Genomic DNA, 26,004 nt, shown 5'->3' with positions numbered 1-26,004 from the left:
GTATAATGGAACTTGTTTCTGACCATCTATACGCTTAGGCGGGATACACACGACCGGGTCATTCCCGAGCCCGAGTGTCGACCGGTAAAATCGGCCATTTTGCCCGGCCGGTTTGCATAAAGTTTTGCATCCGTGCCGGGCCGGGCAGATCCGGACAGTGACATCAGCGGCAGCTCCTGAAGGGGAATCCCCATGTGTTCGGGGATTCCGCTTCAGGAGTTTCTCCTGATGTCACTGCCCAGATATGGACAGAGACATCAAGCGCTCTGTCCAGGAGCGGAATCCCCGAAAACACGGGGATTCCGCTCCTTCAAGGAGCTAAAGCGCGGCTAGCACATAGCAGAGCGGGGAGACCCGTCGCCAATAGAAGTCTATGAGCCCGTTATTACGGGTCGTAATTACGACCCATAATAACGGGAGTTTTTACGGTCATGTGCATGAGGCCTTAGATTTTGAACAGAGCGGCAGCGTGAATGCTCGACCGCTGCTTTATTCAATGTCCTCCTTACTGCAGTTGAAAAGTGAGAAGGAACGGGGATTCGGGACCCTCGTGCTCGCTATCGGTGGGGATGAAAGTGGTGAAGCACCCAGCGATCAAACAATTATCACCTATCCCGTGGATAGGCGATAATTGTCAATTCAGGCAAAACCCCTTTAGTTCCAAAAAGAGGGAAAAGATTAAATTAAATAAAGCAAATGAAACGTGCTGGAGGTGCAAAAAAGTTAAAGCTCGAAAAAGTGATTGTCTAAATACAAAAAAACGCTGTTTATTGCTTTGCAAATGTAAAATAAAAAACAAACTTTGATTTTTAAAACTGCATTGATTGCTGAATTTGAGTCCCCATCAGCCTGGTCCTAGAAATGAAGCTTCTGCTGTGGCTGTGGCATGTCATCACAGGATCCGATGTCAGGGAGTTTCCTCCCCCCTCCCTGAGTGTCCGTAACATGAATGAAGGGGCTGGTTGCCTGGCTTAGTTCATTAGCATCCAGTCCCCTCCTCTTTTATGGCGGATTCAGAAATGGAATAGGAGGCTGGCTTAGCTAAAGTTGTTTTTTTTATTTGACATTTTCAAAACAATAAATAGGGCTTTCTGAATCAGACAATCACTTTAATTCATGTGTGGTGGTCGTGCATCAAAATACAAGCATCATCAATGGCGGTTTTCAGCTGTATGTTACATCTGACATCCTCCTGTAATGGCAGGGACCGAAGCTAGCTACGATCCCTGCGATTAACCACTTAGATGTAGCAATCGCCATTACAAAAGGCAATTAGGCCCCGCCCGGAGGCGAAGCCTAATTGGCTTGCTGTCAGTGAACAACTGACAGATCGAATACATTGCACTACATAGGTAGTGCAATTTTTATTCGAAAAATAAAAAAAAAACAGACAGTTGGGCCTTCAAGTCCCCTAGTAAAACATAGTAAAACGTTTCAAGTAATAAAATAAAACACAATCGCCCTTTTTCCCTGATCAAGTCCTTTATTATTGAAAAAAACAAAAACATACATATTTGGTATCGCTGCGACCGTAACGGCCTGAACTATAAAAATATTATGTTATATATTCCACGCGATGAACGGCGTAAAAAAACAAAACGCAAAAAACAATGCCAGAATTTCTGTTTTTTGGTCACTTTGCCTTACAAAAATTAGAATAATAAGTGATCGAAAAGTCGCATGTATCCAAAAATGATACATATAAAAACTATAGCTCGTCTCGCAAAAAAAAAGCTCTCATACAGCTCCGTCGACAAAAAAGTTAAAAACTTATGGTTCCCACAACATGGCAACAGAAAAAATACATTCTTTTACAAAAGTAAAATTTATTGTGCAAAAAGCTGTAAACAAAAAGGAAAAAAAAAGTGCTATACATTTCGTTTCGCCGGAATCGTATTGACCCGCAGAATAATGTTAACATGTAGGGAACCGGGAAGGGTAGGGCCCAAACATATCTGTTGGAAGCGCCAGTGCCCGTATAATACCAGGACAACACTTCACAGCAAAGGGGGATAAGAAAGGACATAATTTATCAGTACGACACTGGCCTGTGCAGAAAGGATTGCTTTACAGCGTAACACACATCTTTGGATTATTTTGTGTGTTTTTTTTTTTACCCAATTATTATACCACCTGGCTATGCCCCTGATATACTCCACCCAGCTTATATGTACCCCCCCCCCCCACATTATAAATGAAAATCCCAGCAATACTCAAAAAAAACTACGACCAAGCAAAATCCGCCCTCCAAAAGCCAAATGGCGCTCCCTACCTTCTGAGCCCTACAGTGTGTCCAAACGGTGTCCAAACACGGGATAGATAGATAGATAGATAGATAGATAGATAGATAGATAGATAGATAGATAGATAGATAGAGATCATCGGCATACCCAGGAGAACACTTAAAGAGGCTCTGTCACCAGATTTTGCAACCCCTATCTGCGATTGCAGCAGATCGGTGCTGCAATGTAGATAAGAGTAACATTTTTATTTTTAAAAACGAGCATTTTTGGCCAAGTTATGACCATTTTTGTATTTATGCAAATGAGGCTTGCTAAAGTCCAACTGGGCGTGTTTAAAGTAAAAGTCCAACCGGGCGTGTATTATGTGCGTACATCGGGGCGTTTTTAATTCTTTTACTAGCTGGTCGTTGGGAATGGGAGTGTATGATGCTGACGAATCAGCCACTTCTGTTCGTTAACGCCCAGCTTCTGGCAGTGCAGAGACACAGCGTGTTCTCGAGAGATCACGCTGTGTCGTCACTCACTTCCTGCTCCAGGTGCTGCATCGTGTCGGACGAGCGAGGACACATCGGCACCAGAGGCTACATTTGATTCTGCAGCAGCATCGGCGTTTGCAGGTAAGTCAATGTAGCTACTTACCTGCAAACGCTGATGCTGCTGCAGAATCAACTGTAGCCTCTGGTGCCGATGTGGCCGACACGATGCAGGACCTGGGGCAGGAAGTGAGTGACGACACAGCGTGATCTCTCGAGAACACGCTGTGTCTGTGCACTGCCAGAAGCTGGGCGTTCTGAAGAGAAGTGGATGATACTTCTCGTCAGAACGCCCAGCTAGTAAAAGAAGTAAAAACGCCCAGATGTAACACACATAATACACGCCCAGTTGTACTTTTACTGTAAACACGCCCAGTTGTACTTTAGAAAGCCTCATTTACATAAATATAAAAATGGCCATAACTTGGCCAAAAAGGCTCGTTTTAAAAAAGAAAAACGTTACTCTTATCTCCATTGCAGCGCCGATCTGCTGCAATAGGAGATAGGGGTTGCAAAATCTGGTGACAGAGCCTCTTTAACAATTTTTGGCGTGTAAGCCTCTAGTGGCACGAGGTGGGTACAACATATTTGCCACAGAAATTATGTATCTAGGGAAAAATTTACATTTTTAACTTTGTATCATCCGCAGTGCATTCATTTATGGAAAAGACCTGTGGGGTGAAAATGCTCACTACACGTCTTAATAAATGCCTTGTGGTGTGTCGTTTTAAAAATGGGGTCACTTCTCAGGGGTTTCTTTTATTATTTCACATCAGAACCTCTGCAATTGTGAGCCAATACTTTGTAAATTGCCAAATTAGGCCTCGATTTCGCATGGTACTCTCTCACTCCTAAGCCTGGTCGGATGCCCAGGCAAAAGATTAGGGCCACATGTAGGGTGTTTCTTAGGGTATGTTCACACGGGCTATTTTCAGCCGTTTTTCCGTCCGTAAACGATAAAAATGCGGCCTCCAAACATCTGCCCATTGAAAAACGGTGTTCCGTTCCCATGGGGCGTTTTTACGCGTCAGTTTTTAAAAACTGCCCCCTAAAATGGTCTCGTAAAAAAAAGTGCATGTCACTTCTTGAGCCATTTTTGGAGCAGTTTTTCATTGACTCAATAGAAAAACAGCTCCAAAAATAACCGTAAAATACACTGCAACAAACGCAAGTTGCTTAAAAAGCGGCTGAAAATCAGGGACTGTTAAGCGTGTGGAACATACCCTAAAACCGGGATACACAGCATAATAATTAGAGAGATGTCATTTCATGTTGGCACAAGCTGGGCATCACATATTGGGATATCTATCGAAAAGTTCCCATTTTCACTCTGCAACATCGAGTGCACACTAATTTCTGCAAAACACCTGCAGGGTTAACATGCTCACTAGGTGAACATCTTGAGGGGTGTAGTTTCCAAAATAGGGTCACTTCTGGGAGATTTCCACTGTTTTGGTTCCACAGGGGCATTGCAAATGCGACATAGCACCCAGAAACCAATCTAGCAAAATCTGAACGCCAAGAGCCAAATAGCACTTCTCCTCTTTCGAGCCCTACCGTATGCCCAAAAAGCCGTTTATGACCACATATGTGGTATTGCCGTATTCGGGTGATATTGCTTTACAAATGTGGGGGGACTTTTTTTCCTTTATTTGTTGAGAAAATTAAACATTTTGAGCTAAACTACGTCTTATTGAAGACATTTTTATTTTCACTGCCCAATTCTAATAAAATCTATGAAACACCTGTGGGGTCAAAATGCTTACTACACTCGTAGATGAATTCCTGAAGGGGTGTAGTTGTTTCGTAAATGGAGTGACTTTTGGGTAGTTTTAGCTGTACTGGTACCTTAGGGGCGACATAGTGCCATGAAACCAATCCAGAAGTTTACGCCCACATATGGGGTATTGACGTACTCCAGAGAAATTGCTGTACAAATGTTGCAGGGCTTTTTCTGTTTTACTCTTTGTGGACATGGTTGTTTTTTGTTTTTTTTAAATAAAACTACATCTTATTGGAAAAAAGTTAAAATTTTTCATCTTCACGTCCAGATTCTAATAAAATCTATGAAACACCTGTGGGGTCAAAATGCTCACTACACCCCTAGATTAATTCCTTGTGGGGTGCATTTTCAAAAATGGCATGGAAGCGATGTCTATTCACTCTCAAGACACTTCAGTAACATTAATGTGTGAGTATGTGACAGCACATCATGATCTAGCAAGATCACTATGTGCTGATTACATGAATGGAGAGAAGTGTATGACGCGGATTAGTCAGCGTCATACACTTCTCTTTACAACACCCACTTGGTCAAAAAGTAAAACACGCCCAGTTGTCTATTAAGAAAGTCATTAGCATAAATCTAAAATAGGTCATAACACCGTCAAAATAGAGTTTTTCTAAATAAAAAACATTGCTGTAATTTACATTACAGCGCCGATCACATTATGTAGAAGATAGGGCACATATAATGTGGTGACAGAGCCTCTTTAATCTGCTAGATATTCTAATAGGCACGGTCACACTGATAATGATAGTGAAAATGGTGTCCCAAAAAGATTATTTTAAAAGTTATGAGCTTTTTTTCTAAATATGCAAATGAGGCTATACTAGACAAGTGGGTGTCTAGCGATTCTCCTGAGATAGAGCTACCTCACAGCCTCTGACGCTGTCCTATCAGCATCAAGCTGCTTCACACAGTGTGAGGGGGGATTCACACGAGCGTGTATTCGGTCCGTGCGGGCCGCGTGGTTTTCACGCGGCACGCATGGACCAATACAAGTCTATGGGGCAGTACAGACAGTCCGTGCTTTTTGCGCAGCGTTTGTCTGCTGCGCAAAAAGCGTGACAGGTTCAATAACTCTGCGTATTTCGCGCATCACGCACCCATTGAAGTCAATGGGTGCGTGAAAATCACGCGCACCACACGGAAGCACTTCCGTGGGACGAGCGTGATTCGCGCAACAGCAGTGAAAAGGATGAATGAAAACAGAAAAGCACCACGTGCTTTTCTGTTTCCGAACATCCAAACGGAGTGTCTTTGCGATGAGCGAAGCCGGACAAGCGAACCGAACTTCACCGGGTTCGGCCAAACTCGTTTTGGCCGAACCCGGCAAAAAAATTATCGGTACACGATGTCAGGAGATAGTCACTGTCCATGGTGCTGAAAGAGTTAAACAGTTTCAGCACCATGGACCGTGACTTCCGATCCCAATATACATGAACCTGTAGAAAAAAAAACGAAGTTCTGACTTACCGCTAACTCCCGACTTCTTCCTCCAGTCTGACCTCCCGGGATGACAATTAAGTCCAAGTGACAGCTCCAGCCAGTCACAGGCCAAGCACAGGCTGCAGCGGTCACATGGACTGGCGCGTCATCCAGGGAGGTGGGGCCCGATGTCAAGAGAGGCGCGTCACCAAGGCAACGGCCGGGAAGTTCTCGGTAAGTACGAATTTTTTCTTTTTTTTCTACAGCTTTTGCGATATTGTGTTCGGCATTCACTGTCGAGGGTGCTGAAAGAGTTAGCTCTTTCAGCACCTTGGACAGTGACGGCCGTCGACTAGCCTCATCTCTATGATGGCGGCTGCGCGAAAATCACGCAGCCGCGCATCAGACACGGATGACACACGCAGTTGTCAAATGTTTTTTGCGCGCGCAAAACGTCGCGTTGTTTGCGCGCGCAAAAACGCAACGTTCGTCTGTATCTGCCCTGAGAGTCTGGGGCTGGAGGGAAGGGGGATCACTTCAAATCTCGGGCTGTCGACCACCTAGAACAGTGGAGAAATTCTAATCTTTCATATGCCACCACGATTGCAGTGATAGCTGTGAAACAACCAGACGTATCACCAGTTGAAAACACAGTCGGGAATGGAAGCTGCATACTCTATGATCACGCTATGGTGCTGAGCAGGGAAGGGAAGGTGGAGAAGCTGAAATAAAGAAAACATTACACCGCCCAGAGAAAAAAGAAAGTTACCTCCCATTTTGCAAGTCTAGCCAAATTAGCATATTTAGAAAAATGTTCATAACTTTGCAAATAAACGTTTTTTTGGGGGGGAAAAAACACTAATTATCAGCATTATAGTGCCTATTAGATTAGTTAGAAGTCAGGGCATTAATAAACTAGTGACTGATCCTCTTTAACCACAAAATAACAATTTTAACTCAAGACGTGTGAATTCTCATACGAATATCAATATTCCACACTAGGCTATTTCTTTTTATACACTATTTGACGTCATTTGACAGTATACTGTAAAAGATAAGAGGTTATTTCTTATGAAATAGGCGTGCCCATTTTCCTCTTTCCCTTCTTTTAACACTTTTTTCTTTTTACAAAAGGGAATAGTTTTGTTTATGAATGTTTGGATCTGTATCGTCAACCAATTACACTTGTATTATAAAGCGACCCTCCAGTCAAGACTAAAAATTTCACTATACATTGCAAATTTTAACACATGCCATCTGTCTTATGGCTTAGATACCACAGTTGCTATTGACTGTGGCCTCTAAGTGGTTGAACGGTCCGGCCATTAGTGCTGTAATATATACAGCTGACACCCGTGACGTATTAACCCCTTGCGTACCTTTGACGTAATAGTACGTCGCTGGCCACTTATTCCAGCGTACCTTCGACGTACTATTACGGCGCAGGAATAAACTGTCACTATGTGAAATCACATAGTGACAGAACAGCGGCGGCAGCTGTCATTGACAGCTAACCGTCTCTGCTACCGGCCTGGGGACCAATTAGCAGTCCCCAATGCCGGCGATTGCTGTGATTGGTCAGTCTCTGAAGACTGACCAATCACAGCCGTCTGTGACGTCGTCTGCAGGAGAAAGCTCCTGTCACTTTCTCTGATCTCCTCACTTCTGTGAGATACGTGAGGAGATCAGAGAAAGCGGTGTAAAAAAAAACAAACACTTTTTATTAACCCCTTCCCGAAAATGGGCGTATAGTAACGCCCTGAGGATGAAGCGGGCACAGGAGTTGTGCTCGCTCCATCTTCATCGGATGTCGGCTGTAATATACAGCCGACATCCCACTGCAACTACAGCGATCACTGTCCTCTCCGATCGCTGTAGTTTAACCCCTTAAATGCCGCTGTCAATAGCGACAGCGGCATTTAAGTGATTGATACAGAGGGAGGGGGCTCCCTCTGCACCCCATTGCCCCCCCGCGAAAAATCGCGGGGTTCTGATGGTTGCAATGGCAACCAGGAAGCCTAGCAACGGCTTCCTGGTTGCCAGGTACGGGAGCCTATTAGGTCCTGCCCAAGGCAGGACGTAATAGGCTCAACTGTCAGTTGTAAAGTGACAGTTACAATACACTGCACTACATCAGTACATACAGAAGTAGTGCAGTGTATTGTGCAGGGGATCAGAAGATCAGATCTTCCAGTCCCCTAGTATGTGTAAAATAAAAAGTCAAAAAAAAGTAGAAAAAAAAGTTTTAGATAAATAAATAAATACAAGTTTTACGTAATAAAAACAATAATCGCCTTGTTTCCCTGATCAAGCCCTTTATAATTAGAAAAAAAATGAAAAAAAAGACAAAAACTAGACATAATAGGTATCGCCGCGTTCGTATCGGCCTGACCTAAAAAAATATCATATTATTTATCCCGCACGGTGAACACCGTAAAAAAAATACCATAAAAAACAATGGCAGAATTTCCTTTTTTGGTCACGTTGTTTCCAAAAAAATGGAATAAAAAGTGATCAAAAAGTCGCACGTAGCCAAACATGGTACCAATAAAAACGACAGTGTGTCACGCAAAAAATGTATGTACTCCGCACAGATTACATATGCCACCCACATTATAAACTGAAACACCAGTAAAACACTAAACAAAACTACTACCAAGCAAAATCTGCGCTCCAAAAGCCAAATGGCGCTCCTTCTGGGCCTGGCAGTGTGCCCAAACAGCGGTTTATGACCACATATGGGGTATTACCGTACTCTGGAGAACCGCTTAACAATTTATGGGGCGTATGTCTCCAGTGGTACAAGCTGGGCCCAACGCATTGGGCACTGAAATAGCATATATGTGGAAAATGTCAATTTTCAATCTGCAACATCCACTGTGCACTAATTTCTGCAAAACCTTTGGGGGTCAAAATGCTCACTACACTTCTAGATGAATTCCTTGAGGGGTGTAGTTTCCTAAATGGGGTCACTTCTCGAGGGTTTTCACTGTACTCGTACCTCAGCGCAATGCAACATTGGCGTCAAAAACAAATTTTGTAAAATCTCCACTCCAAAAACGAAATTTCACTTTTTCCGTTTAGACCCTTGCCGTATGTCCAAATAGCCGTTTACAACCACATATGGGGTATTTCCGTAATCAGGAGAAATTGTGTAACACATTTTGGGGTGTCTTTTCTCCTGTATTCCTTGTGGAAATGAAAAATTCTGAGCTAAAGCTACAGGTTATATTTCACGGACCAATTCTAATAAAATCTATAAAACACCTGAGGGCTCAAAATGCTCACTACACCTAATTTAATTCTTTCAGGTGTATAGTCTCCAAATTGGGATCACATCTGGGGAATTTCTACTGTACTGGTACTTCAGGGGCTCTGCAAATGCGACATGGCCCCCAGAAACCAATTCAGCAAAATCTGAGCTGCAAAATCCAAATGGTGCTCCGTCCCTTCTGAGACCTGCCATGGGTCCAAACAGCAGTTTATTACCACATAATGGGGTATTTCCGTAATCAGGAGAAATTGCTTTACAAATGTTGAGGTGCTTTTTCTCCTTTATTCCTTATAAAAATTAGAAAATTCTGTGTTTTTTCCAAAAAAAAAGTCTCTTTTCATCTTCACAGACTAATTCCAATAAATTCAGCAAAAAACCTGTGGGGTCAAAATGATAACTATACCACTAGAAAAATTCCTTGAGGGGTATAGTTTCCAAAATGGGGTCACTTTTGGGGGGATTCCACTGTTTAGGTCCCTCCAGGGCGTTGCAAACGTGACACGGCACTGAAAACCATTCCAGTAAAATCAGAGCTCCAAAATCCAAATGGCGCTCCCTCCCTTCTGAGCCCTGCTGTGGGTCCAAACAGCAGTTTATTACCACATATGGGGTATTTCCGTAATCGCGAGAAATTGCTTTACAAATGTTGGGGTGCTTTCTCTCCTTTATTTCTTGCAAAAATTAGAAATTTTTACGTTTTTCCAGAAAAAAATTAGATTTTCATTTTCACAGACTAACTCCAGAAAATATAGCAAAATACCTGTGGGGTCAAAATGCTAACTATACCCCTAGATAAATTCCCTGAGGGGTATAGTTTAAAAAATGGGGGTCACTTTTGGGGGTTTCCACTGTTTTGGCACAAGACCTCTTCAAACCTGACATGGTGCCTAAAATATATTCTGAAAAAAGGAGGCCCCAAAATCCAAGAGGTGCTCCTTTGCTTCTGAGGCCTGTGTTTCAGTCCATTATCACACTAGGGCCACATGTGGGATATTTCTAAAAACTGCAGAATCTGGGCAATAAATATTGAGTTGCGTTTCTCAGGTAAAACCTTCTGTGGTACAGAAGAAAATGTATTACATATGAATTTTGTAAAAAAAAATGAAATTTGAAAATTTCAGCTCTACTTTCCTTCAATTCCTGTAAAACGCCTAAAGAGTTGAAACACTTTCTGAATGCTGTTTTGGATACTTTGAGGGGTGCAGTTTTCAAAATGGGGTGTTTTATGGGGGTTTCTAATATATAGGGCACTCAAAACCACTTCAGAACTGAACTCGTCCCTGAAAAAAATCGCTTTTTGAAATTTTCTTAAAAATATGAGAAATTGCTGCTAAAGTTCTAAGCCTTGTGAGGTCATAGAAAAATAAAAGAATGTTCAAAAAACGATGCAAACATAAAGTAGACATATGGGAGATGTTAATTGGTAACTATTTTGTGTGGTATTACCATCTGTTTTACAAGCAGATACATTTAAAATGGGAAAAATCATAATTTCTTCATATTTTCGCTAAATGTTGGTGTTTTTCACAAATAAGCAATGAATTTATCGACCAAATTTTTGCACTAAACTAAAGTACAATATGTCACGAGAAAACAATCTCAGAATCAATTGGATAGGTAAAAGCATTCCGGAGTTATTACCACATAAAGTGATACATGTCAGATTTGAAAAAATGGGTCTGGTCCTCAAGGCCAAAATGAGCTGGGTACTCAACTTAAGCAACCTCAGTCTATGAGCCCCGTCCATACTCCACTCTCCCTTACGGACTATGACGTACAAATACGTCAAATGTCTGTAAGGGGTTACCTGTCGCAACCAGTGTCAGGCAGCTTCTGCCAAGGCAAATAAGATTATGGAATGCATCAAAAGAGGTATAAATGCACATGATGTGAACAAATCACTAGTCAGACCGCATATTCGATATGTTTCGATACCGTGCACCCCAAACGGTTCAATACCGTTATTTCATGTATTTCGATACGAAGCTGTGCGGCGCACAGCTTAGTATAGTAATACATGAATGTATGAGAGCAGAGCTGCGACTGTGTAATACAGCCATTGCCCCGCTCCGGAGTCCTGACAAGTGTGCGCGCCGTCAGGATGATGCAATGCGGCCAGCGCTGCACTAATGTGCGGCGGCAATGAAAACCGAACATGGCGGGCGCACTGCAAAACACCCCCATGTTCTGTCTTCAGTGCCTGAACCGCCGCTCATTAGTGCAGCGCCGGCCGCATCACCTCATGCTGACCGCGCGCACTTAATGTCAGGAGCGGGGCAATGACTGTATTACACAGCCGCAGCCCCGCTCTAGAACGACGGAGATGAGAGAAACCTCTTATCTCTGCCGTTATTCCCCTGAATGCTGTGATCAAAGCGGACTGCAGCATTCAGGGGAAAATTAGAAGGGGGGATGCCCCTTGGATCGCATTACAGGAATCCCTGTGATGCGATTGAGGGACATACCATATATGGGCAGCCAGCCTAGGGTCCATTAAAGCTGACCATATTTCCTTTTAGGGCATACTTAGGTATGTCCTAACAACTGCCTGTGTACTATTCATACACAAGCTAATGTACTGGCATATAGATATATGCCAGTACATTAAAGTTTAAAAATAAAGTAAAACAAAGTAATATTAATTTTTTTTTTTTAAAAATACACATACACCTTTTTTACAATAAACATTAAAATAAGTCTCAATAACAACCTGCACAACAATTTTTTTGCGTCATTTATGATGTGTATGCTGTCAAAAAATAAAACAAAAACTGCTTTCTATCACTTATTGTGGGGCACGAGGTGTGATGAATTTAACTTCCACGTGTCTCACATTAATAGTAATTAACCCCATCATGTACCTTACACAATAACCCATTATGACTGAGAAACATGATGGGGTTAATTACTATTAATGTGATGCACATTCAAAATTCATCACACCTTGCGCCTCACATCAGAATTTTTTTTTTATTACTTTTGGCAAAGTATCGTTTGTATCGTAAGTCCAAATTCTGGTATCGTGACATCCCTACCGCATATATAATATTTTGTGCAGTTTTGGGGTGCAGTGTACAAGCAAGACATAGTGGAGCTTCAGTAGGTTCAAAGGCGGGCAACAAAAGTAATAAATGTTGTAGGTGTACTGCAGTATCCAAAAATATCAAAATTTTGATTATTTCGGTTGAAAAAAATAAAAAAGGCTGAGGGATGACCTAATAACAATGTATAAATATATCAGAGTTCAATTCAGAGATCTGAAGGCACTGCGGCAGCATCCACAGAGGGCACTGCGGCAGCATCCACAGAGGGCACTGCGGCAGCATCCACAGAGGGCACTGTGGCACTATCTAAAAAGGGGCTGCCCAATCTTGACATGTGTGTCTGCCAAACACTGCTAACTGAGCCGCCGGACTGCATTTAGCGACACTTAAACTTGAAAGCTGGATAGTTGATATAAGCACGTGGAGAAATATCTCAAATTTTAAACCTAGCGGTATTATAGTAATGCAGTATTATAGTAATATAGTGTTATAGTAGTTCAAATAACTAATTGATTAACAATAATTTTGTATTGTATCAAATTTGAAAGTAATGCTGCCTGTCAACTTCCCATTTTTTCCACTTACCCAGTCGAGTTTGAGACCCCTGATCTAGTTATACCAATGACTGTAACCATAACAATTCTCTACGTCTTGAGCAGGGGTAGGCAACCTTTTTTGTGTGGCGTGCCGATAAAAAAAAAACAAAAAAAAACTGTGTGCCCTGCAACGTGAAGGTCATACATGGCAAACTGTTACCATGTGTGTGACATAAATCAATTCATCAAATAATTAACCTTACATTTCAGTGTGACCTTTGTTCCTGACCTACGCTCCATAGATGATCCATCTGTGGTGCATACGAGACTACTGAACACCAGCTTGCGGGCGCTGCATACAGAGGAGAAGTGCACATAGAAGAGACCAGGTATACTGAACAACAGATTTAGGGGGTGCACATAGGACAGAGCTGCAAACTTTTTCTTTTACGGAGCGGTTAATGAACTCCGTCCTTGCAGCACTGATCATCAGGTGAAAGCAACACTTTTTTTTTTTTTCTAAAGTTTATTTTGATTTTAATAACATTCAGAACTTGATTACAATACATTCAACCCCCTCCCTTCCCTTTTTGAGCACACGGAGTAAAAGAAAAAAAAAAAAAGACTAGCATTATTTTATTAACTATTTTTTGTAACAAGATGACGCAGTTTCTCTCTAAGGCGGGATTCACATGACAGGGTTTCCCGGCCAGGTGCCGGCCGTTCATAAATCGGCCAGCACCCGGCTGCATTAGGGATAATAGACCCCTAATGGGGCTATTCACACAACCGATTTTTTGACGGCCGGGAAAACCAGCCGTCAAAAAATGGGACATGCCCTATTTTCGGGGCCGGGTAATACACGGCCATCACCGGAATGTGTCCCGAGTGATGGCCGGGTCTACCGTCGCTCGCGCACTCTCTCTCCTCCATATATGGACACAGCAAAGTCACTCACTTCTGCAGCGGAATCCCCGACTCTATGGCCGGGGATGCCGCTACAGGAGAAGTGCGTGACTACACTGTCCATATATGGACACAGCGAAGTCACTCACTTCTGCAGCGGAATCCCCGACTCTATGGCCGGGGATTCCGCTACAGGAGTAGTCAGTGACTACACCGTCCATATATGGACACAGCGATGTCACTCACTTCTGCAGCGGAATCCCCGACTCTATGGCCGGGTATTCCGCTACAGGAGAAGTGAGTGACTACACTGTCCATATATGGACATTGAAGTCAGTGACTTCTCCTGGAAGGGGGGGGGGGGTGGGTGCAACCTACAGGGGGCTGTGTGGCATCACCTACAGGGGACTTGGTAGCATCACCTACAGGGGACTTGGTGGCATCACCTACAGGGGGCTGGGTGGCATCACCTACAGGGGGCAGGGTGGCATCGCCTTCAGGGGGCAGGGTGGCATCGCCTGCAGGGGGCTGTGTGGCATCGCCTGCAGGGGGCTGTGTGGCATCGCCTACAGGGGGCAGTGTGGCATCGCCTACAGGGGGCAGTGTGGCATCGCCTACAGAGGGCTGGGTGGCATCGCCTACAGGGGGCTGGGTGGCATCGCCTACAGGGGGCAGGGTGGCATCACCTACAGGGAGCTGGGTGGCATTACCTACAGGGGACAGGGTGGTATTCCTACAGAGGGCAGGGTGGCATCGCCTACAGGGGGCAGGGTGGCATCGCCTACAGGGGGCAGGGTGGCATCGCCTACAGGGGGCAGGGTGGCATCGCCTACAGGGGGCAGGGTGGCATCGCCTACAGGGGGCTGTGTGGCATCACCTACAGGGGGCTGTGTGGCATCACCTACAGGGGGCTGTGTGGCATCACCTACAGGGGGCTGTGTGGCATCACCTACAGGGGGCTGTGTGGCATCACCTACAGGGGGCTGTGTGGCATCACCTACAGGGGGCTGTGTGGCATCACCTACAGGGGGCTGTGTGGCATCACCTACAGGGGGCTGTGTGGTATCACCTACAGGGGGCTGGGTAGCATCACCTACAGGGGGCTGGGTGGCATTACCTACCAGGGGGGCTGTGGCATTATCTACAAAGGGCTGTGTGTGGCAACAAATTTAAATGAAATTCATCCGATTTTAAAACGGACAGGGAAAAAAACGGATGCAACTCGGCCCGGAACGGAATCGGAACGGATGCAAACCGGATGCAAACCGGCCAATTTTCCCGGCCGACACTCGGACCCTGTCGTGTGAATGAGGCCTTAGGCCTCATTCAGTGTCGGCTGATAAAACCGGCCGTTTTTCCCGGCCGGTTTGCATCCGTTCCGAGTTGCCGTTTTTAACGGCCGATTTTGACCCGTTTTGCATCCGATTTTTTCCCTGTCCATTTTAAAATTGGCAACAAATTGAAATGAAATTCATCCGCACACAGCCCCCTGCAGGTAATGCCACCCAGCCCTCCTTGTAGGTAATGCCTCCCAGCCCCCTGCAGGTAATGCCACCCAGCCCCCTGCAGGTAATGCCACCCAGCCCCCTGCAGGTAATGCCACCCAGCCCCCTGCAGGTAATGCCACCCAGCCCCCTGCAGGTAATGCCACCCAGCCCCCTGCAGGTAATGCCACCCAGCCCCCTGCAGGTAATGCCACCCAGCCCCCTGCAGGTAATGCCACCCAGCCCCCTGCAGGTAATGCCACCCAGCCCTCTGCAGGTAATGCCACCCAGCCCTCTGCAGGTAATGCCACCCAGCCCCCTGCAGGTAATGCCACCCAGCCCTCTGCAGGTAATGCCACCCAGCCCTCTGCAGGTAATGACACCCAGCCCCCTGTATGTAATGCCACCCAGTCCTCTGCAGGTAATGCCACCAACTCCCCTGTAGGTAATGCCACACAGCCCCCTGTAGGTTGCATCCATCCCCCCCCCCCTTCCAGGAGAAGTCACAGACTTCAATGTCCATATATGGACAGTGTAGTCACGGACTTCTCTTGAAGAGGAATTCCCTGCCACAGGTCGGGAATTCCACTTCAGAAGTGACTGGCGTCACTGTGTCCATATATGGACAGTGTAGTCACTCACTTCTCCTGCAGCGGAATTCCCGGCCATAGGGCCGGGGATTCCGCTTCAGAAGTGAGTGACGTCGCTGTGTCCATATATGGACAGTGTAGTCACTCACTTCTCCTGTAGCGGAATCCCCGGCCACGGGGTCGGGGATTCCGCTTCAGAAGTGAGTGACGTAGCTGTGTCCATATATGGACAGTGTAGTCACTCACTTCTCCTGTAGCGGAATCCCCAATCCCCGGCCGGGGATTGGGGATTCCGACTGCTACAGGGAGCAAAGTAAGACCCTCCTCCTCCTCACATGCACCCAGAGACTGACCAATCACAGCCGTCTGTGACGTCGTCTACAGGAGAGAGCTCCTGTCACTTTCTCTGGTCTCCTCATTTCTGTGAGATCCATGAGGAGATCAGAGAAAGCTATGTAAAAAAAACAAAAAAACACTATTTTTATTAACCCTTCCCGAAAATGGGCGTATAGTAACGGCCTGAGGATGAAGTGGGCACAGGAGCTGTGCGCGCTCCATCTTCATCGGGTGTCGGCTGTAATATACAGCCGGCATCCCACTGCAACAACAGCGATCACTGTTCTCTCTGATCGCTGTAGTTTAACCCCTTAAATGCCGCTGTCCATAGCGACAGCGGCATTTAAGTGATTGATACAGAGGGAGGGGGCTCCCTCTGCACCCCATTGCCCCCCCCCGCAAAAAATCGCGGGGTTCTGATGGTTGCAATGGCAACCAGGAAGCCTAGCAACAGCTTCCTGGTTGCCAGGTACGGGAACCTATTAGGTCCTGCCCAAGGCAGGATGTAATAGGCTCAACTGTCAGTTGTAAAGTGACAGTTACAATACACAAGTACATGCAGAAATAGTGCAGTGTATTGTACAGGGGATCAGAAGATCAGATCTTCCAGTCTCCTAATAAGTGAAAAATAAAAAGTGAAAAAAAAAACAACGTTTTAGATAAATAAATAAAAGTTTTACGTATTAAAAACAATAATCGCCCTATTTCCCTGATCAAGTCCTTTATAATTAGAAAAAAATGAAAAAAAAAAAACTAGACATAATCGACGCCCTTCTCTCAAGAGATGTCTGCACATACGGCCGTCCTGCTCCACTATGACCACCAGGGTGCGCTCACGAGCTCAGTCCAGACTTAAGAAGCATGTTGGTGATTTGAGCTAATTGCTCCAGAGCACCCTGGGCTATAAGAAGGTCCCAGCCCCATCCTCCCACGCCTGAGCCTTGTTGTTGTATCCCTAGTTTGTCTTGCAAATGGCCCCCTAGTGTTTCCAGCTCCCAGTGGTTTCCTGTTCCTGTATCCAGTGTCGTGCTTGCTGTAGCCGTGCTGTACTGTATTCTATGCCTGACCTGCCTCTCCACACCTGACGTCCACCTGCTGCCAAGTTCCTGCCTCGCTACTATCTGAGCTGCCACAGGTACCCTATACGAACTATAAACATTTACCTGCGTCCTGTTGGCCAGCTGCCTTACCGCCAAGACGGTACGGCGCAGTGGGTCCACGAACCAGTCGTGACAATAGGTATTGCCGCGTTCGTATCGGCCTGACCTAAAAATATATATTATTTATCCCGCATGGTGAACACCATAAAAAAATACAATAAAAAACAATGGCAGAATTTCCTTTTTTGGTCACGTTGTTTCCAAAAAATGGAATAAAAAGTGACCAAAAAGTCGCGCGTAGTCAAACATGGTACCAATAAAAACTAGTGTGTCACGCAAAAAAACAAGCTCTCACAAAGCTCCGTCGACAAAAAAAAGAAAAGAGGTATGGCTCTCAGGACATGGTGACGCTAAAACATTTTATTTAGAAAAAAGTGTTTTTATTTTGTAAAAGTAGTAAAACATATAAAAACTATATAAATTTGGTATTGCCATAATCGTATCGAACCGCAGAATAACGTAAACATGCTGTATATACTGCACAGAGAACGCCGGTAAAAAATAAAAAAAAAAACAATGAAAGAATCTGTTTTTTGGTCTCCACACCTCACAAAAAAATGGAATAAAAAACTGATCAAATTATCGCATGTACCCCAAAATGATACTAATAAAATCTACAGCTCGTCCCATGAAAATCAAGCGCACTCACAGCTCGTCAACGGAAAAATAAAAAGTTATGACTCTTCGAACGCAATAATGCAAAACGACGGCCCAGACTAATTTATATGTGCAGCAGTTCTTCACCTAAAACTCCACGTCATCATTTGCAGCCCCCACTAGTAGACCCTGTAAATGCAGCGGAAACTATGACATTTTGGGGTCTGTGCTACATATGGGGCTAGTGAAGAAGTCAAAGCTTAGGCAATGCTGGAGTGCAGATGTTTTGTACAATACCACAGACACTCTATAGAAGTGCGACTCCTGCGCCCAAAAATCCGGCCTGTGCATAAAGGATTGGTTCAAAGCGGACGTCACTATCCATGGATAATTAATTTTATTATTCATTCTCCCCATTATTACATCATCTATGACCTGTTGCACTCCGCCCAGCTTACATATACCCTGATGTACTCCGCACAGCTTACATATACCCTGATGTACTCCGCACAGCTTACATATACCCTGATGAACTCCGCCCAGCTTACATATACCCTGATGAACTCCGCCTAGCTTACATATACCCTCATGAACTCCGCCCAGCTTACATATGCCCCCACATTATAAACTGAAACACCAGTAAAACACTCAACAAAACTACTACCAAGCAAAATCTGCGCTCCAAAAGCCAAATGGCGGTCCTTCTGGGCCTGGCAGTGTGCCCAAACAGCAGTTTATGACCACATATGGGGTACTACCGCACTCTGGAGAACCGCTTAAGAATTTATGGGGCATATGTCTCCAGTGGTACAAGCTGGGCCCAACACATTGGGCATTGAAATAGAGCATATCTCACTACACTTCTAGATGAATTCCTTGAGGGGTGTAGCTTCCTAAATGGGGTCACTTCTCGGGAGTTTTCACTGTACTGGTACCTCAGCGCAATGCAACATGGCGTCAAAAACTAATTTTGTAAAATCTCCACTCCAAAAACGAAATTGCACTTTTTCCGTTTAGACCCTTACCGTATGTCCAAATAGCCGTTTACAACCACATATGGGGTATTTCCCTACTCAGGAGAAATTGTGTAACACATTTTGGGGTGTCTTTTCTCCTGTATTCCTTGTGGAAATGAAAAATTATGAGCTAAATCTACAGGTTATTGGGAAAAAAAAAAATTCATTTTCACAGACCAATTCTAATAAAATCTATAAAACACCTGAGGGCTCACAATGCCCACTACACCTCTAACTTAATTCTTTAAGGGGTATAGTCTCCAAATTGGTATCACACCTGGGGAATTTCTACTGTACTGGTACTTCAGGGACTGCAAATGTGACATGGCCCCCAGAAACCAATTCAGCAATATCCGCATTGCAAAATCCAAATGGTGCTCCGTCCCTTCTGAGCCCTGCCTTGGGTCCAAACAGCAGTTTATTACCACATATGGGGTATTACCGTAATCAGGAGAAATTGCTTTACAAATGTTGAGGTGCTTTTTCTCCTTTATTCCTTATAAAAATTAGAAAATTCTGTTTTTTTTTTTCCCCAAAAAAAAGTCTCTTTTCATCTTCACAGACTAATTCCAATAAATTCAGCAAAAAACCTGTGGGGTCAAAATGCTAACTATACCACTAGAAAAATTCCTTGAGGGGTATAGTTTCCAAAATGGGGTCACTTTTGGGGGGATTCCACTGTTTAGGTCCCTCCAGGGCGTTGCAAACGTGACACGGCACCGAAAATCATTCCAATAAAATCAGAGCTCCAAAATTCAAATGGCGCTCCTTCCCTTCTGAGCCCTGCTGTTGGGTCCAAACAGCAGTTTATTACCACATATGGGGTATTTCCGTAATCAGGAGAAATTGCTTTACAAATGTTGGGGTGCTTTTTCTCTTTTATTTCTTGCAAAAATTAGAAATCTTTAAGTTCTTCCAGAAAAAAAAGTAGATTTTCATTTTCAGAGACTAACTCCAATAAATATAGCAAAATACCTGTGGGGTCAAAATGCTAACTATACCCCTAGATAAATTCCCTGAGGGGCGTCGTTTGAAAAATGGGTCACTTTAGGGGTATTCCACTGTTTTGGCACCACAAGACCTCTTCAAACCTGACATGGTGCCTAAAATATATTCTGAAAAAAGGAGGCCCTAAAATCCACGAGGTGCTCCTTTGCTTCTGAGGCCTGTGTTTCAGTCCATTAGCACACTAGGGCCACATGTGGGATATTTCTAAAAACTGCAGAACCTGGGCAATAAAAATTTAGATGCTTTTCTCAGGTAAAACCTTCTGTGGTACAGAAAAAAATGTATTACATATGAATTTTGTAAAAAAAAAAAAAAATTAAATTTGAAAATGTCACCTACTTTCCTTCAATTCCTGTAAAACGCCTAAAGGGTTGAAACACTTTCTGAATGCTGTTTTGGATACTTTGAGGGGTGCCATTTTCAAAATGGGGTGTTTTATGGGGGTTTCTAATATATAGGGCCCTCAAAACCACTTCAGAACTGAACTCGTCCCTGAAAAAAATAGCTTTTTGAAATTTTCTTAAAAATATGAGAAATTGCTGCTAAAGTTCTAAGCCTTGTAACGTCCTAGAAAAATAAAAGGATGTTCAAAAAACGATGCAAACATAAAGTACACATATGGGAAATGTTAATTAGTAACTATGTTTTGTGGTATTACTATCTGTTTTACAAGCAGATACATTTAAAATTGGAAAAATCCAAATTTCTTCAAATTTTCGTGTTTTTCACAAATAAGCAATTAATTTATCGACCAAATGTTTTCACTAACATAAAGTACAATATGTTACGAGAAAACAATCTCAGAATCAATTGGATAGGTAAAAGCATTTCAGAGTTATTACCACATAAAGTGACATGTCAGATTTGAAAAAATGGGTCTGGTCCTCAAGGCCAAAATGAGCTGGGTACTCAAGGGGTTAATTGTGCTATAAACGGTCATGTACTAAGATGATAGGATATTGAATTATATTGTTTGTTCTCAACAGACTATCTGAAGAATGTTATATTTTGACCGAAACGTTATATAACTGTGGATTGTTTAAAAATAAATCGTGATTGCATTGGCAAAAAACTGAGTGCCAGGCTTTACTTTTATTGCATAAAACGGAGTGGAATACTACCTGTGCACCCAATTAACAGAGTGCCGTGTACTTACCTAAAAAAATTTCTATCCTTAGGATAAGCCATCAATATTAGATCAGTGGAGGTCCGACTCTTCTAACCCCCGCCGATCAGCTGATTCAAGGGGTTGCGGTGCTCTTCATTAAGTTCATTGTGCTTCATGCTGTTCGTACTGGCACATGAGAGTCGGACCCTCACCGATGTACTATTGATGGCATATCCGAAGGATAGGGCTTCAATTTTGAAATCTTGGATAACTTTTTTTTAAAGGCGTATTCCAATAATTGACAGTTATCACCTCTCCACAGTATAGGTGATCAGGGTCTGTTTGCTGGGGCCCCCACTGATCATCAGAACGGAGGTCGCAACCCCCAGTGAGAAGTTTGAGTGGAGCAGCAGTGGAGCATGCACGCTGACGGTACTTTCATAGTCTATGGGACTGACGGAAAGTCCTATAGACTTTAAAAAGAGCAGCGGGTCGCATATTCGACCACCACTCCATTTAAGCTTCTCATCACTGCTGGGGGTGAAGTTAAGATGAACAGAAGGTTCAGGGCCTCGCTCTCACGATTGTCGTGGGTCCCAGCGATCAGACACATCACCTATACTGTAAAAAGGTTATAATTGTCAATTGCCAATTCTAGGACAACCTTTGAAAGGAGATAAGAATTTTATTAAAGAATTAAAACCTACACACTTACCCTTATAGAAAACACCCCATACTCCTTTCTTCTCAGACAAGAGCCAAGAACGCAAACGCGGCACCTTTCGGAAATAAGCGCAGGTACAGACAAAAAGCAGAGCAAAGACCAGAAGTCCATCCAAGGTATAAGCTAAGAGGCAGAAAAACGTTAAATGATAAATGAAAGTTCCAAAACATACCACACTAACATCTTAATTTAAACAGTGAAGCTCCACCCCAGAACCACTTTAACCCCCTTTAATGCCTATAGAGGACAACAAACAGACATTTCCTTGCCAAGAATAGTAGTCATGGGCAGGAGTGCTCAAAGAGTGTTATATACAACAGCACCCCACTATTCCTCAGACCTACACTGTTAAATAGCTGGTATGCAGCATTTAAAGTTGAACATGGCATACAGACATAACCCGATCAGAGCCGATTACACATATGGGCAGACAGCCCAAGGTCTTTTGAAGGACCACAAAGCATAATATATTTCCTGTTAGGACATACTTAACCCCATAGTGAGCAGCCTATTTTAGACTAATGACCAAGCAATTTTTTTTTCCATTGTCGCATTTAAAGAGTTGTACGTTTTTTATTTTTCCGTCGACATAGCTGTATGAGGACTTTTTTTTTGCTGAATTATTTGTATTTTTTTAATGGCACCAATTTGTGATACATATAATTTTTTTATTAACTCAATTCCTCCATCGATCTATGAGTTTTAAATTGACATCGTTCATCATGCGGCGTAAATAGCATGTTGCCTTTATTCTATGGGTTGGTATGATTATGATGATACCACATATGTATAGGATTTTTATGTTTTACTACTTTTGAACAATAAAAACACTTTTGAACTAAAATTATTTATTTTTGCATCGTAACTTTCCTAGAGTCATAACTTTTTAGTTGTTGTGTCAATTTAGTGATATGTGGGCTTGTTTTTAGCGGGATAAGACGTAGATATCATTGGTAGCTTTTTGGGGTACATGGTACTTTTTATTATTAAAATTATTATTTTATTAGTGAGACATGGCTGGATGATAGCTATGACTGGGCTATTAATTTGAAGGGTTACAGTCTGTTTAGAAATTATGGTACTAATAATAATGCCCGCTCTTAAAGGGCCAGCGCGCGCACCTGAGTTAAAGTGCCAAATTAGCCCATGAGCACCCTGGACTATAAGAAGGGCCCAGCCCCTTCCTACATTGCCTGAGCGTTGTTAGGGTGTGTTCACACGGCAACGCAAAATACGTCTGAAATTACGGAGCTGTTTTCAGGGGAAAACAGCTCCTAAATTTCAGACGTTTTTGCATGTACTCGCGTTTTTCGCGGCGTTTTTTACGGACGTAATTGGAGCGGTTTTTCAATGGAGTCAATGAAAAACTGCTCCAATTACGTCCCAAGAAGTGACATGCACTTCTTTGAGACGGGCGTCTTTTTACGCGCCGTCTTTTGACTGCAACGCGTGAAAATACACCTCGTCTGCACAGTACATGGTAAAACCCATTGAAATGAATGGGCAGATGTTTGCAGACGTAATGGAGCCGTCTTTTCAGGCGTAATTCGAGGCATAAAACACCTGAATTACATCCGTAAATAGGCCGTGTGAACATACCCTTATCGTTTCCCTAGTTTGTCTCTGCAAATGGTCTCCTAGTGTCTTCCAGTTCCCAGTGTTACCCGTTCCTGTAACCTGTATCCCGTACTATCCTGGTCAAGTGCCGTATTGAATTGGAGTCGTGCTGTGCTGTGTACCATGCTTGTCCTGTTACACCACACCTGGTGTCCGCTTGCTGCCAAAGTCCCATCTGAGCCTGCCTTGCTACTGTCTGAAGCTACCACAGGTAAACCTATACGAACTATAGACTTTGACCTGTGTCCTGTTGGCCAGCTGCCATACCGTTAAGGCGGTACGGCCCAATGGGTCCACGCACCCTACGTGACAGTGGCGATCTAATTACAATGTACAAATATAAAATTGGACAGTACAGAGATCTTTCTAATGATCTTTTACACCTAGGCCTGTAACCAGGACAAGGGGACATTTTCTACGTCTAGAGGCAAAAAGGTTTCACCGCCATCACAGATGGGGATTGTTTACTGTGAGAGCAGTGAGACTATGGAACTCTCTGCTACATGATGTTGTGATGGTTGATTCTTTGTACGAGCTCAAGAAGGGCCTTGATGCCTTTCTTGAAAAATATAATATTACAGGTTATGAGTACTAGATTCTGGAAGGAGCTCAGCCCGTGAGCCTGCTCCATACTTCCCCTTAACGGCTGTCACATACACGTACGTGGCATGTCGTTAAGGGGTTAAACATGGCATCAGTCATATAATCCACCACCCACGCATGTGACCATGCCTTCAGTTAACACTGTCCAGGTATCTAACAGGCGAGTAGTGGCTTACAGAGAAGCAGAGATTTCTACCTACAGCATCTCATCATGTCTGGCAGTCTGTGTATGAGCAGCTCTTACATATTTCTTCCCGTTTCCTCTGTCATTTATTTTAACACGTTACTGACCGCCCATAGGTGTTTTTACGGCAGCCATTAACAGGCCTTATCTGATGCAGTAGCCTTTTTAAGGCACTGCATTGGAATAAAGTAGCACCGCCAGGAAGAGGGAAAGCTACCTGGTCTCAGCTACCGGAAGTAGCTGAGAACTTGGAGGACTGACTGGGGACTGCCGTTTGTGGTCTCCAAACCGGTGATCGCCGGTATTTAACGGTCATTTATGGGGTTTACGCTGTTAAAAAATAAAATACACTTTCTTTCACTTATTAATGTGAGGCACAAGGTATTATGAACTTTCAACCTCCATGTGCCTCACATTAATACTAATTGACCCCATGATGTACCTCACACATTAACGCAATGTTGTTCATTATGACTGTGAGGAACGTGATGGGGTTAATTACTATTAATGTGAGGCACATGGAGGTTCAAAATTCATCACACCACGTGCCTCACATCAGAAAATGGAAGAACTTTTTTTTTATTGTTGGCATGGTATCGTTTTGGTATCGAGTATCGCAATACTACACAAAGTATCGGTATCGAAGTCCAAATTCTGGTAACGTGACAACCCTACCCTAAACATTGGGTTAGTAAAACACAACTTTCATCTCGTCCTACTGGGCTTTTGCAGCCGTTAGGGCCCAAACGTGCTATGAAACTATGTGTTTCATGCACTTCTCTGGCAATTCCCAAATCCTCCAAGAAGTGACCCAGGCTATGATAACAAATTGAGGCCCCTTATCTCCCTCCTAAAAGAGTAATTTTAAAATTGATACACCCCATACAACTAATATTCCTTTTTAACAGCTCGTTATATATCTTCTTTTTTCTTTTAAAAAAATAAATAAATACACAATTAAAAAAAAAATTATAATTTATACACCCCAGGCCAAAAATTATCCGTAGACGAGTCTCTTATGAGCTTCAAGGGCCGTCTATCGTTTTGCCAATACATCCCCTCCAAAAGAGCCAGATACGGTGACAAACTGTATAAGGTGCGTGAGAGGACAACGAGCTATACCTGTGGGTTTTATTAGTTTTTTTTTAGGAGAGCATGGACCACCAACTTAATTCCCCAGACTGCCCAGATGATATTGGAATTAGTGGGGAAAATCGTCTGGGGACTCATGGTGCCATTCCAACAGAAAGGGCACCAGGTGTACACGGAAAACTACTACACTAGTGTTGCCCTGTATAAGTCCCTCCATGCTGCTAGTACAGGGGCCTGTGGGACAATAGGAAAAAATCGAGCCGGCTTCTCACAACAACTGGTTTCAAGGCGTATAACAAGGGGTGCGTCACTCTAATTTGAAAGTGACCAGTCGCTTGCTGTCAAGTGGAGTGGCAAAAAAGAGGTGTACATACTAACCATCGTGCATGAGGACACCACAGTGGCAGTAAGAGAGAGGGGAGCTACCACTGATAAAAGGAAACAGGTCTGAGTTGTGGACTACAATAAGTTCATGGGGGGGGGGGCTGATCTATATGACCAGGTCATACCCTTACTTAGTAAAACTTAAGACTAGGGCCTCGTAGAGAAACGGTAGCGATCTACCTCATCCAGACGGCTACGTATAACAGCTATGTGCTCTACAAGACACAAGGAACGCTCAGTGTCCTACAATATTAGGAAAATATTATAGAGCACCTCATGTTTTACTCCCCCGCACCTGGAGAATCCTTTGAGTCAGAGAACGTCCAAAGGCTCACTGAGCGCCACCCACTTCAC

The 26,004-nt window shown here is 43.7% G+C and overlaps 1 protein-coding gene across 1 annotated transcript in view; it reads right to left on the bottom strand.

Moving 5' to 3' along the window:
- Positions 1 to 26,004, bottom strand: part of TMEM167B (transmembrane protein 167B) — a 52,419-nt gene that overhangs the window by 9,343 nt on the left and 17,072 nt on the right. The window contains exon 2 of the mRNA XM_075853541.1: positions 21,762 to 21,893. Coding sequence (XP_075709656.1) covers positions 21,762 to 21,893 — 132 coding nt within the window. The remainder of the gene's footprint in view (positions 1 to 21,761; positions 21,894 to 26,004) is intronic.

The sequence above is a fragment of the Rhinoderma darwinii genome, chromosome 2 (genome assembly GCF_050947455.1).
Source record: "Rhinoderma darwinii isolate aRhiDar2 chromosome 2, aRhiDar2.hap1, whole genome shotgun sequence".
NCBI lineage: Eukaryota > Metazoa > Chordata > Amphibia > Anura > Rhinodermatidae > Rhinoderma > Rhinoderma darwinii.
This window is presented reverse-complemented; position numbering and strand designations above follow the sequence as displayed.